Source organism: Nothoprocta perdicaria, unplaced genomic scaffold (assembly GCF_003342845.1).
Source record: "Nothoprocta perdicaria isolate Ctin4 unplaced genomic scaffold, notPer1 scaffold_5, whole genome shotgun sequence".
In the NCBI taxonomy this organism is placed as follows: Eukaryota; Metazoa; Chordata; class Aves; order Tinamiformes; family Tinamidae; genus Nothoprocta; species Nothoprocta perdicaria.
The window spans coordinates 9,578,106-9,590,272 of record NW_020455754.1 but is presented as its reverse complement, the minus strand read 5'-3'; the positions used below and the strand labels follow the sequence as shown (position 1 = coordinate 9,590,272).

At 45.0% G+C, this 12,167-nt stretch overlaps 1 protein-coding gene and 1 long non-coding RNA gene across 2 annotated transcripts in view; both read right to left on the bottom strand.

Annotated features, from left to right (window-relative positions):
- The window catches only part of NME5 (NME/NM23 family member 5), a 7,209-nt gene extending 1,556 nt beyond the window's left edge, over positions 1–5,653 (bottom strand). The window contains exons 1-4 of the mRNA XM_026047579.1: positions 5,094–5,653; positions 3,241–3,446; positions 2,764–2,864; positions 2,135–2,253 (exon numbers count right to left, since the gene is read on the bottom strand). Coding sequence (XP_025903364.1) covers positions 2,135–2,253; positions 2,764–2,864; positions 3,241–3,446; positions 5,094–5,222 — 555 coding nt within the window. The 5' untranslated portion in view covers positions 5,223–5,653. The remainder of the gene's footprint in view (positions 1–2,134; positions 2,254–2,763; positions 2,865–3,240; positions 3,447–5,093) is intronic.
- Positions 5,654–6,708: 1,055 nt separating this feature from the next.
- LOC112954444 lies at positions 6,709–8,865 on the bottom strand. The gene is made up of 2 exons (XR_003250705.1): positions 8,502–8,865; positions 6,709–6,784 (listed from the first exon to the last, which is right to left on the bottom strand). It is a non-coding gene; the product is annotated as an uncharacterized LOC112954444 (long non-coding RNA).
- Between the last annotated feature and the right edge of the window lie 3,302 nt (positions 8,866–12,167).

The following is a 12,167-nucleotide window of genomic DNA, read 5'->3' as shown; positions in this document are numbered from 1 at the left end:
GAAGGAAGGAAGGAAGGAAGGAAGGAAGGAAGGAAGGAAGGAAGGAAGGAAGGAAGGAAGGAAGGAAGGAAGGAAGGAAGGAAGGAAGGAAGGAAAACCCCATCAGCCAACTTCAGTTCCAGGCACAATACTAGGAAAAAATAAGCCCATCAACAGTTTGTACTGTTAAACAATAGCCAATACGTATTTGTCAAAAACAATCATATCAATTCTACTTTGATTTCCTTGTGTGACAGGGTCACAGGCTATGGACAGGGAAGGCATCTATTGACACAGCTTCAGGTGACATTCTTACGAGGAAGGGATACATGGTCTAGATGAAACTACCATAAGTTATTACATAACTGTCTAGAAAACTGTGTTCAGGGTGTAGGGATTAGTTAGAAACAAAACAGTCAAAGGGTTAGAAAATGTCAAGTTGGCATGACAGGGAAAAAAAATCTCTGTTTTGGACAGTGAAGAGATGATACACAGGAAAAAGATGGTAACATTTCAAATACACAATAGGTTGCTGCAAAAGGGGAGATTTACATTAGCTCTAATGTCCTCTGGAAAGGGCTTTAAAAGAAAAATAAAAGAAGAAAAAATGTTTAAAAATGGAGCCAAGCAGACATAGGCTAAATTTTAGGGAAAGCTTTTCAGCTAAGTACAATTAAGCACTGAAACAGATTGCCTAGGGAGACTGGAGATTCTGCTACAGACCCGTGCAGACAAACATTTGTCAGGAATGGATGGGTACAACTGCTCTGGCCTTTGGGCACACAGGCCATGAAATGACTTCTTTGGGAACCTCTTTTTCAGATGCCTATAGTAACAGTGGCAGACATACAAATAAAGTAAAAGGATTATAAAACAAGAACAATCACAGAACATTTCATCTGACCTCATGTATATCACACAGGCCACAGATAGGTCTCTGAATTATTTTAAGTCTTCTTCTTCTGAAATGTATCTTTTAGAAGAATGCAATCTTGATTAAGAAACTGATAATGATGTAGAATCCACCACAACTGCCAGTAAGTTGTCACACTGACTAATTATCCACATTCTCAAAGGGTGTTAGTGTGAATGACTGAACTTTGAGAAGGCAAAAAGCACTTACTCTATTTTATTTCCAGACTAAAGAAAATTAATTCTGTTTAGGACAAATAAAAGTTTTTGCTTAGGAGAAGGGGAAAAAAAACAAAAAGGTGGAGGGCAGAAATTTGTCTGCAGACTGCAGAATTGTAGACTAATCACAGAACTGCAATTTGGATGAGATCCACAGTTAAAAAAACAGTAGTTTGTGAGAGGAGAGCAAGAAGCATCAGCTTGAGCAACCAGAAAGGGGTCACAAGATTTTCTGTAGGTGAATGTGGTAATTTGACTCAAAGAACACTCCATTTCACTCAGAAGCAGCATTGCTCTGCTGGTGAACTGCAGCCCAAGGAAATGCTAACTAATGCATGTACAGCTGAAATACTTCCTTATCCTAAAGAAGGATTAAATTGATATCACTACATTAAACAAACACAATAATACAGACAGCCTTGCTAAGAACACCAGAATGTTTTACTCAACTATGTAGCCACTTTCAGAGTGATTATCATCTAATTTCATTTAATATCTACTGCATCTGAGCTATTTCACCTCAAACCTTAGAAACAATAAATTAAGACTGATATTTGACATCACATGAAAGCACCTGTCTACAACTACGTGTTAGAAACATTTTTACAGTAGTCCTCTAAAAACACCTGTCATTTCATCAAAGCTGATTTAGTTTAATCCTTATCTTCATTTTATCTATTAAGTAACCTGTCAACATCTTGGAAGGCAGAAGTTATTGTGCCTAACTTATTAGCAGGTAAATAAAACAGCATAGCTGGGCATCTAATAAAAAGGGCGGAAAAAAAAAAAAAAGGTGGGAAAAAAGAAAGAAAAAAAGGGAAAATAAGGGAAAAAAAAGAAAAAGGGAGAAGAAAAGAAAGAAAAAAAAAGGAAGGAAAAGAAAAAAGAAAAAGGGAAAATAGAAAAAAAAGGGGAAAAAGGAAAAAGGAAAAAGGAAAACAGCAGCTCTTCTATAAATGAGGACCTTGAATATGAAGTACACGTATCACAGGTATTCAACACAATACTGCTATACTGTACGTACCATTGGATCTGCTGGCTTCTCTTTACAAAGGGCCGTGAGCCCAGCTAGTAGAGTAGGATTTACATAGAGGTTCAAGTAATCCACAGCTGCTTGTCGAGTTGGAATCGGCTCTAGGATCGCTGTAAGGAATAATCATAGGTACTGGAAACAACTTGGAAGTGTGTGTTGTTTATGTAAGAGTCTACATTTACCTTGATGTTAATAATATGTAATGGCTTGTATAGCTCCTCCCACAACAAATGGAAAAATAACCTTACTTTAACACCTTTACAATGTCCCTGAGGTAATCATTAATTATGACTGATTATAAAAAGTAAGGAAATCAGACCATCCAGGGAAACATCTACATCCTTGGAAGATCTACTGGGGGTAAGGGATGTTCATATTCATGTCATGTCCCATGTTCATGCTTTTTATAATAGTGTAAGGCCAATTTCTGAACAGCCTCAAAGTCTCATGTCAAGTCCAGCTTGACTTAAATGGAAACTTAAATGGAAAGAGATTAACATTATTTTTAAGTTAATAAAACCAACCCGTTCTAAAGCCAATTGTATCCAGAGAGACAGGTAATACCTGGGAAAGACACTATCTCCCCAAAGACTGGCATTATATTAGTTATAGCATTTTACCTTCTGGAAACATGAATCGAATTTCTTTTTCTGCTGATGAAAAGTTATGACTGCCATGAAGCGCATTCCTCAGATCATCAGTCCCATAGATTGCTCTTAAACTAAAAGCAAGAGAAAGAAATGTTTGGCAGGCAGCTGCAAATCCCTTTCTAGTCTCTACAGTCCAAGACCATATGAAAGCAATACATATGTACTAATTAAGAAGACATTGGCTTGATGCTTTTGCTTTCAACAAAATAAGCTGCTAACTAAAATTTGTATTCATGCACTCAGCATTCTCTGTAAAATAAGTTAAATTTATGTACTTAAAAAACAATGGTAACAAGCTCTTACACAGAATTTCTAAGAGCTAAGAGGCCATCACAGATCTGCATTTTTACTGTATGGAGAAAAAAAATAAAAAGAGAGAGAAAAATCCTGGTCTTAATTAAAAAAAAAAAAATTACAAAATCCCACTGACCTCAGTGAGTGAGTTACCTGTCAGGGTGAGTTTCCCTAGCTTTTATGCTGTTTGATGGTCCAAGCAGCTCCTTCCAGTACGAGATTGCATTATGTCTAGCCAGAACCATAGCAACTAAAGGTCCAGAACTCATATAAGCTGTTAAATTGGGAAAAAACATTTTTCCATATTGGTCTGCATAAAAGTTGCTACATTGTTCTGGGCTTAGTTGGAGCTTCCGTTTCTATAGTGTTTAAAGAAAAAAAACAGAAAAGAAATTAAGCACCTTTGAATAAGATACCATTTTAGTCCCTATTCTACAAAAATCACTTGATCTAAAACAACAAGGTGACTTAACATATAGCCAGGGAACAGTATAGAAGGCAAAGGCCCTGCAAGGTTAGTATTTACTTACTTGGCTGCTCCAGCACCATGTTCCACTTTTAGACAATTTTCTCTTTAACCCACAGCATTAATTATGCAACTATTTTATTTTTCATTCAACACACTTATACTTTACAATTTTCAGAGCAGCTATCTAGCCTGCAGGGTGCCACGATTAGGGCAAGTGTGGTGAGCTGTTTTAACAGCATTGTGGGGAAAAAAAATAAGACTAAAGATTAACATTAAAGATTAAAGCTCTGTCCTTGAGACACATTCAATGCTCAGCAATTTCAGTGCTAAAATGATCAGTAACACCAGAAGCCACTATAAACATTTTTGCATCTTCTCTTGGAGGCAATTCTGATGCATTTCCTACAAATAAAAAAAGTCAGGGAAGAGGGGTGGGTAAAAAGATGGGTGTGAAAATGGGACTCACAAAACTCACAAAATTTTGAAAAATTTTCACAGAAATTTGAAAACATTTATTATACATACATATATATGCACATACACTATTTTATATATATTATATATGAATTTTCATTTTCATATACACATATATGCATTTATGTGTCTATACTTGTATGTGTCGATACATATATAGTATGTGTGCTTATGTATGTGTTTATATGTATGCACATACATATTTATGCCCATACATCTGCCTTCTGTGCATATGTGTATATATGTATGTGTATATACATGTGTATGTGTATATATTGATGAACATATATATACATATATGTGTGTATATATACGTGTATGTATGTGTACATATAAGGCCAGGCCTCCCTCACTGAAAGGCTCCTCCCCAGCATCACAGGCTGCCAAGGACGCTGCAGGAGGTGCCAGCGTCGCAGCAGGAAGAGTAGGAGAAAGAAGAGGAGGAGGAGGAGGAGGAAGGGGAGGAAGGGGAGGAAGGGGAGGAAGGCGGGCGGTCCCGGCCGCCTCAGCACCGCTGTGGGACGGCGCCCCCCGGCGGCAGCGCGGCCCCCCCCCGCCCGCGGGTTGCTCCTAACGCTGCCTAAAGATCCTTAAAAGACAACTTGGAAGAGCCCATTCCCACGCTAGAGATTTTTTTCCCCCTTAACAAAAATGGGAAACATAGGAAATCCTTGAAACCATGCCAGAGGTGTCGGATTCCATTAATTCCGGCAGTACCCACTTGGCTAACGCGTATGAACCTCCCCTGACACTGGAAAGCGAGGCTCTCCACAGCTACTCCGGGAAGCCGAGATTAGCTGCTACATAGGCTTCCTATGCAAATATGAACATCTGTTTCCCCGTGGTCAGCATAACAGCCATTATGTTATCCATACATTCTGCTCCCTCATACATTTGCAGCAAAATACATCCTGGTAGGATCTGGCAGTGCTGGCTGGGCATAAGGGGAAAAAAAAAAAGGGAGATGTTATCCTGTATTTACTAGCTTCACAGCTGGCAGGTAGGCTACATGTTGTTCTGCCTAATGAACGGCAATTGTTTTATTCGCAACACAGCCTGTTACCTGAACAACCAGGAATCCTGATCGCAGAATGATATCCTCAATCTCTTCTTCTTTATCACAGACATCTGGCTTGATGAGGGCTAGGGTTTTCTCCACGGGAATCGGAGGCTCGGGCATTAACGGCTGCATCTTGGCTCGTGGCTGCAGTTCCAGTGCCTCTCTTGTCCTGTGACGATATCAGTTCGTGACACTTGGCATTTGTCTGAGTGCACGGTAAGGCAGGGGGACATTTACTGCGTGCCCTAGGGGAGGATCAGGTTATGGCCGTTCCATCTGCAACGTTTCCTTCTGCAGTGCAGCAACGCTGTCTACTGTTATTATTGTTGTTGTTATCGTTGTTAGCCCTGCTAACAACAACCGAGGGAAGCCTGGCTCACGCTATAACGGTGATAAGCCCCGTGGCTGCCCCAAAAGCCCCCGAGGGAGTTCGTTGCTCTGGCAGAGCTGGGGGCAGGCGCCAGCACCCCGGCTGCTCACACAGACCGATGGCCGGCAGAGTTCGGAGTAGCCGCGCAGGGGGACAGCCCGGCAGTGCCAGCCCTGGGTGAGCACCGAGAGGGCGGCTCGTTCCTCCCCCCGGCTCGGAGCCGAGCTCCCCCCAACCCGCTCTGCCCCGCGCCGCCGCCTCCGCCCTCCCGCGGGCCTTTCCCGCCGCCATGACACGCACCTCCGTTGCTAGGAGACTGCGGCGGCCGGCGCCGCGCCCCGACGGCCACAAGATGGCGCCCGCGCGCCGCTGCCGCGGGACGGGAACGAGGAGGGTCAAAATGGCGGCCGAGGAGCGGCGGCAGGAGCCCTGGGGTCGCTCGCAAACGCTGAGCACAGGCCGGGGTTTCCGCTGCTGGTGCTTAAGGGCCGTGTCTTGCAGTTCATTAGCACTTTGGGTAATTAGAGCCGCAGCGAGGGAGGAATGCGATTGAGAAGGTTCTCCAGTCTGCTGCTCTCTCTGGGACGTTCAAGAGCTGTCAGCTTGTGTGTGGGGGGGGCGATTTTAAACCAGGCTAATTTAAAGACTGGCATTGGTGTTTATTGTTTATTGGACTAAGTGATATCGTTGGAGAGGGAGGGAAAAAAAATAAAAGCTGCTCAGCACACAAGCCCTTGTTCAAGTTATTTATTAACATTTAGCCCGGGAGTGTGCACAAAACCCTTTCCTGTTTATATGCCCAAACACCTCATGTAGGAGTGGGAGTTTACAGTACACAGCCTTCCAGGGCCATGCCAGACATCATAACCAAAGCCTAAAATCCTTTAGCCGCGTTTTCCTGAGCTTTAATTGAATGGCAGTGTCTGCGCAGCGCTGCCTGACCCGCACCGCGAACGGGAACGTCTGCAGATGACGGGAGCCGCTGCTGCCAGAACTACCGAAACGTAACGAGATGCTCGCGCAGCAGGGCGGCGAGGCCACCCTCTGCCCTCCCAACGTCCTGGGGGGCCCAGCGTTGCCGCTTGCGGCGCGGGGCGTGAGGCGGCGGCTGCCGCGGCCCCGTCATGGCCCCGCCGCGCTGGGTGTGCAGCGGCCGAGCGCGCAGATAACGCCGGGGCCGCCGCCGCCGCCCTGCTCGTGTCGCAGGCCTCATGACCCCTGCTCAAAAATGACGGGCACCGGCACGTCGGGAGCTCAGTCGCTCTGTCAAACTCGGGCGAAAGGAGCCAAGGCGTCCTAGAGCCAAGGACTTAAGTCCTTAAGACTGGTAGAAAGAGATGGATAATAAAGTTATAGAGGCTTTTTTTTTTTTTTTTTTTTGTGAAGCCAAATAAAATACATGCAGGATAGACATTCTTTAAAAAACACAGCAACGAAAAAAGATGGTTTTTGTATTAAAGGAACGCTGCCCCCCTCCATACACACTTCCAAGTTCCAAGAGGAAAAATACACTTGACTAATTCATGTACAGGCTTTCCTTCATTAGTATAGGTGTCTGGCATTGGTTTCTTTAGCAAGGACATCTTACCTAATATTTAATTTGAAGACATTATAACTACAGCAGCTACACACAAATAGCAGGTTAAAATGCTGTATTACAGATAGGCTGGTAGGATTTGGGTAGTCACCTGGTTTTTTAGTTTATTTCAGGGCTAATCTGGCAAAAGTCTTTCCTTTTCAGCATAAATAAACACAAGTCTCACAGCCCTACCTTAGACTGATGTGCAAAGGCCTCCTCAGCATCACCGAGTTGTTTAAAATGATTACATAAGAACTGACGAAAATAATTTCTCTTGTAAAACATTGCTAACATTGCAATCTTTTATTTATTATTATTATTTGCATTATTTTCTAATTACCAGATATAAAAAACGTTTGCATCCTTCTGTGCCATGAGCGGGGTCCTGCAGACTTCCCTCCTTCTCCCCTCCCTTCCCCGGGACATGTTTCTGTGTCAGAATTTCTCCTCCTCGCTGTTTCCAGAAGCATTTCTAGAGGGTGGAGATTGTCTAATTTTAGTATCTCGGAGAATCCCTGGCTCTCCAATGAGCAGCCCGCTGCATCTGAAGCTCCAGCCAATTACCCTGGGTTTCCTCCTGCTACGCTTCCCACGATGTTTTAATAATACACACTTAGACATTTAAAGTGGCCTCACACTCTGAGAGAAAATAGTGTTACTAACAAAGATGGATCATTCTACAGCAGTAGAAGCTCAAAGGTTTGCTCTAACCCAGCCTTTCAATCCTGTGTAAATGTGATCAGATGCATATTATCATTTTAGCATTTGAAAAGACATTTCTGATTCCTGAAAGCTGGCCAGAAACATCCTCTGTAACTGCAGAAGGCCAAGGATGTGACTTTGTGAGGACAATTTTGGTCTCCCCTTGCCTTAACTTGATGCAACAAACATCGGTCGCAACTCTGAATACTTTCCTGGGCACAGCTTTGCTGTTGTATCTTATCTGTTAAGAGGTTTAACAAGCCTTAGTTGCCTTGCATATTTTTAGCTGGCACAGAGTATAATACCACTGAAAGATTCTGGCTGCAGGTGCCTTTGCATTCCAGTAACAAAAGATAAGCATACTTTTTAAAATGAAAAAAGTAACATTTGATGACTTTGTATTCTACTTGTGTAAGAAGGTGAAGAAATTAAATACCTGTAGTCTGTTATTTTTGAAACAAACAAAAGAAAGCCAAAGAACAGAATTAGGTAAAATAGCCTTGCATGAGAGAAAATGAGAGAAAATAACAGTAAAGAAAAGCTAAGAAAATAATGACTGGTTTGTGTTGATTAAAAGTGAAGCTTACATGACTTTCAACTTTTTTTCCCTCTTTGATGTCAAGTACCATAAGCATTTATTTGCTTTAGAAATGACTGGCTCACTATGTGTTTGCCACACATACAGCTTTCTTCCACCAGCGATTTCTTTGCTTCTGTCTTAGGGCGAATTGTGCCCTACCTACCCACAATCCTGGCTTACCTTCAGCACTCACTTCGTCCACGCTTGCTTTTGCAGTGTGAAGTGTCTCTGGCGGAAATCCCGTGATCAAACTGACTTCCTCTACAGCTAGGCTGCTTTCTGCTCCACTTCTGCCTTCTTGTGAAGGCTTCTACTTCTCCAGCTTAACTGCACACTTGTAATCCTAGCTAGTTTCTCACTGCTCTGGGCCAACCCTGCCAAGCTTTCCTTTCTGTTTTCCTATATTCTCTATCTCGACGGTTTCTCTAAAGATAAAACTAACAAAGCATTCTCTTGGTGCTTCCTCTTTCCCTAAGTAGCAAATAAAGTCTTATTTAAACTCCATGTGTAATGCCACCACTTGCCCTTTTAACTTCACGGCATTTCATTTCCTCTCTGATCACTCCAGCATCCACACAGGTATGTTTTGGTCTCTTCCACATTGATAGGAGGAGGAAAAAAGAATTAAAAAGCTCTGGCCAAAAGTGTCTTTGCATCTTACTTTTACCAATCTTCCAGTCACATCTCTCTTCCAGCTGCACCTTAAAACTCTCTGAATCTGATTTTATTTCCTCTATCTTCTGGAAAAGTTCTCAACTCCAGTCATCTGGAAAAGTTCTCAACTCTAAGCCAGCTTTTCTCTGCCTTTTTCAGTCGCTGCTCACATAATCAGCTATCTTCCTCTCCTAATTTTTGCAGTTATTCTCACCTCTCATTTCTTCCCCAGCTACTGGTCCACCTTGGCTTGTCAGCACCTCCTCTTCCTTTTCTTTCCATTCGGTGCCAGAGGGCTCATGAGCTCGATTCTTGATTCTCTCCTCCCTTCCCATCTAGCTCATGGCTCAAAATCCTAATCGGCAAATGCAGACGTGATTACTTCACATTAGCGTCTTCTCTTAAGCTTCTGTTGTCTCCATTGCAATTGAAGTCTTGGTAATGAGCTTGTTAAGACTGATGATCTGACTGAAAACCAACCACCTTTTTTTTTTCTTTTTGAGTCAGCTTACCAACCCACTATGCAAAGGAGTGGGAGGCACCTCACAGCCAGGAATGCGGGGTTTGCACTCACATCGGTCTCAACTGCTGCGGAACTGCAAGCCAAGCTGTGATTTCTGTTATTTATTGACATGGCTGGGACTCTTGTTCAAGTTCTCATCATCTCAGTGAGTGCCCACATCCTTTCCTCTGGCCCCAGCAAATAAAACATTCACTTCCATTGAGAAAGCTTATGCAAAACTATTCTCTTAGTTCACTGGTTGAACTATGTCACTTCTCTGCATCTTTCCAGAATCTCTCCCAAGGCAGGGCTCTCTCTATCACACACACAACTGTTAGTCTGCAATCGCCTGCCCATTCACGCTGTTCCAGTGCTCCTTACCTTTGGTTTAACAGTGAAAGATACTCCTGTTTCCATCAGTGGGTACAATCAAATGCCATAACCGCATTTCCAGACAAATACCTTCATGCTCTATCCCAGTGTTGCTCAGGATGAGCTCCTCTTGAATGCCTGTGAACTTATCTTCGTTCCCCTTCCAAGGTAACTACATACAACACAAAAGGTGTTGTTTTTTTTTTCTATACACTTGGAGTCTGAGTAAGTGAATGTATGAATAAACACATACAGAGCTTTTATATGGCATTTTACCAGAGGTAATAAAGACCCCAATGGTTTAAAGGCAGCGTGACCAGAGAGTAAGGGCAGGGCTCGGAATATGTAAGTTTGGCAGAACGGCAAAACTGGGCCCAAGATCCTGAAATCCACACACAGCTCAAAGTCAATCATCATTGTGAATAATCACCCTAATGCCAGGATTAAACAAATAACAAACTCTACCCCTTTCTCTCAGCAGTTAACATGTCACATATTGATTAACACCAAATAAGCTTTTTTTTCCATGTTTGTGAGCAGCAAAAAAAAAAAAAAAAAAGGGGGGGGGGGAAGGGTAAACAGGTAAACAGCCAATATCTCTGGGGATTTAAAGTCGAGAAATTAAAATAGTTCCAATTCCAGTAACAAATATTACAGAGTCTTGCTGCACATGTGCATGGCAATCAAAGCAGAAAGCTCAGCTTGGTCCAGTTAAAATGATGCTCATGGCATGTACCACAAGGACCAAAAAAAGAGTGGCTTCAAATTCTTGGCTGTTGTGGGAAGAGCTGAGGCTATTTTTTTCATACACTCTCACAAAACTAAGTTTTCCCCTTTAAAAAACTTAACGGTCTTATAGCCTCAATCCATGATATGTTTTTACTTAAAGAAAAGCAGGGGGGATTATGCCTTTAATCTGAACAAGCCACATAGCTTTCGCATTCATATTTAATATGCTGCTTGTTATACTGCCGTGCTTACAAAACCAACTATAATGTCTTCTATTTTAGTTTCTCCAAGTTGCTACTTAAGCAAATGAACCCAGTAGAGAATAAAAAGTGCCATGAAGGCAGTTTGCTCAAGGACAACCTGGATCCCAGGCCCGATTATTAAACAACAAAACACAGCACCCCTGTTTATTTTCATTCCGCCGTCGCCATGTGCGCTCTTCCTGAATTGCAATAGCGGGTGCAAACGCTCCAGTGGAGCCAGAGGAGATACTTGCCAGAGGGTGGAGCAAGCAAATAATATGTGTTAATTACTACACAAAGTTAGGTAATAATTGGCACTTTTTACCTACCGGCGAAGAGCTCAACCTTGTTAAAAAGGCGCGGGGATGCACTCTGTGTCCATGGCTAAGTGGGGTGTTTGGAATAGTAAGTCGCTCAAGAATTTCGAGCATGATTACACTGCCTGTCCGCCGCGCTCGCCGTAACACGGCTCCACCAACACGGCCGATATATCCTTGGGCGAGCGCAACCGCGACCCAGCAGCCGCGCAGGGCTCCCGGCGTTATGTAAGAGGCGGGCGCGGGCTTCCATTAAAAACAATGCCACGTTCCGCCGCTCCGGGCTGCAGAACCGGCAGGGCTGGAAACGTTGCGCCCAGCTCCGGCGCGGGAGCGGGTGCGCGCCAGGCCCAGCGCGGCTCCCTGCGCAAACACCGGGCCCCGACGGTCACCGAGGAGACTCCGGGGCTCCCGGAACCGCCACCCCGGCCGCACGGCGGCTCCTCGCCGGGGTGGGCGACGAAGCTGCGCCGCTTTGGAAGCGGGAGCAGCCGCCATCGCCTTCCGCGAGGCACCTCGAGGGGGCGGGACCGCCTGAGGGGCCGGGGCCGGCCGCGGACAAGGGCGGCGGTGCCGGGGGAGGCGGCCCCGGGGCTCCCGCGGCGGCGGTAACGCGACGCGCGCCCGCGGGCCGGCCCAGGCCCTTCCCTCAGCGCTGAGGCGAGAGGCGCGAGGCCGCGCTCCCTCCCCAGCGCGGCCGCCATTGGCCGCGCGCGAGACCCGGCCCGCCCCCGGCGGGGTGCAGAGCCAACGGGAGCCGCCGGACGTCGCGAGTGACAGGCCGAGGCAGCCAACCGGGAGGCACCTTGTTGCCGTGTGTCGGAGGCTCCGGCGGTATAAAGGCGGCCACGCGTGAGAGCTGCGGGCCGGAGAGTACGTGTCTCGGGGGGAGGAGGAGGTGGCGGCGGGGCCGGTGCGGGAGCAGCCCAGGGCCGCCAGCACCAGCGTTCGTGGGGTTTTTAATCCGATTCCGGCCGGCCCGGATTTTATTGGGAGCGGGTTTTAAAGTGAGTATGAAGCGGAAAAGGGG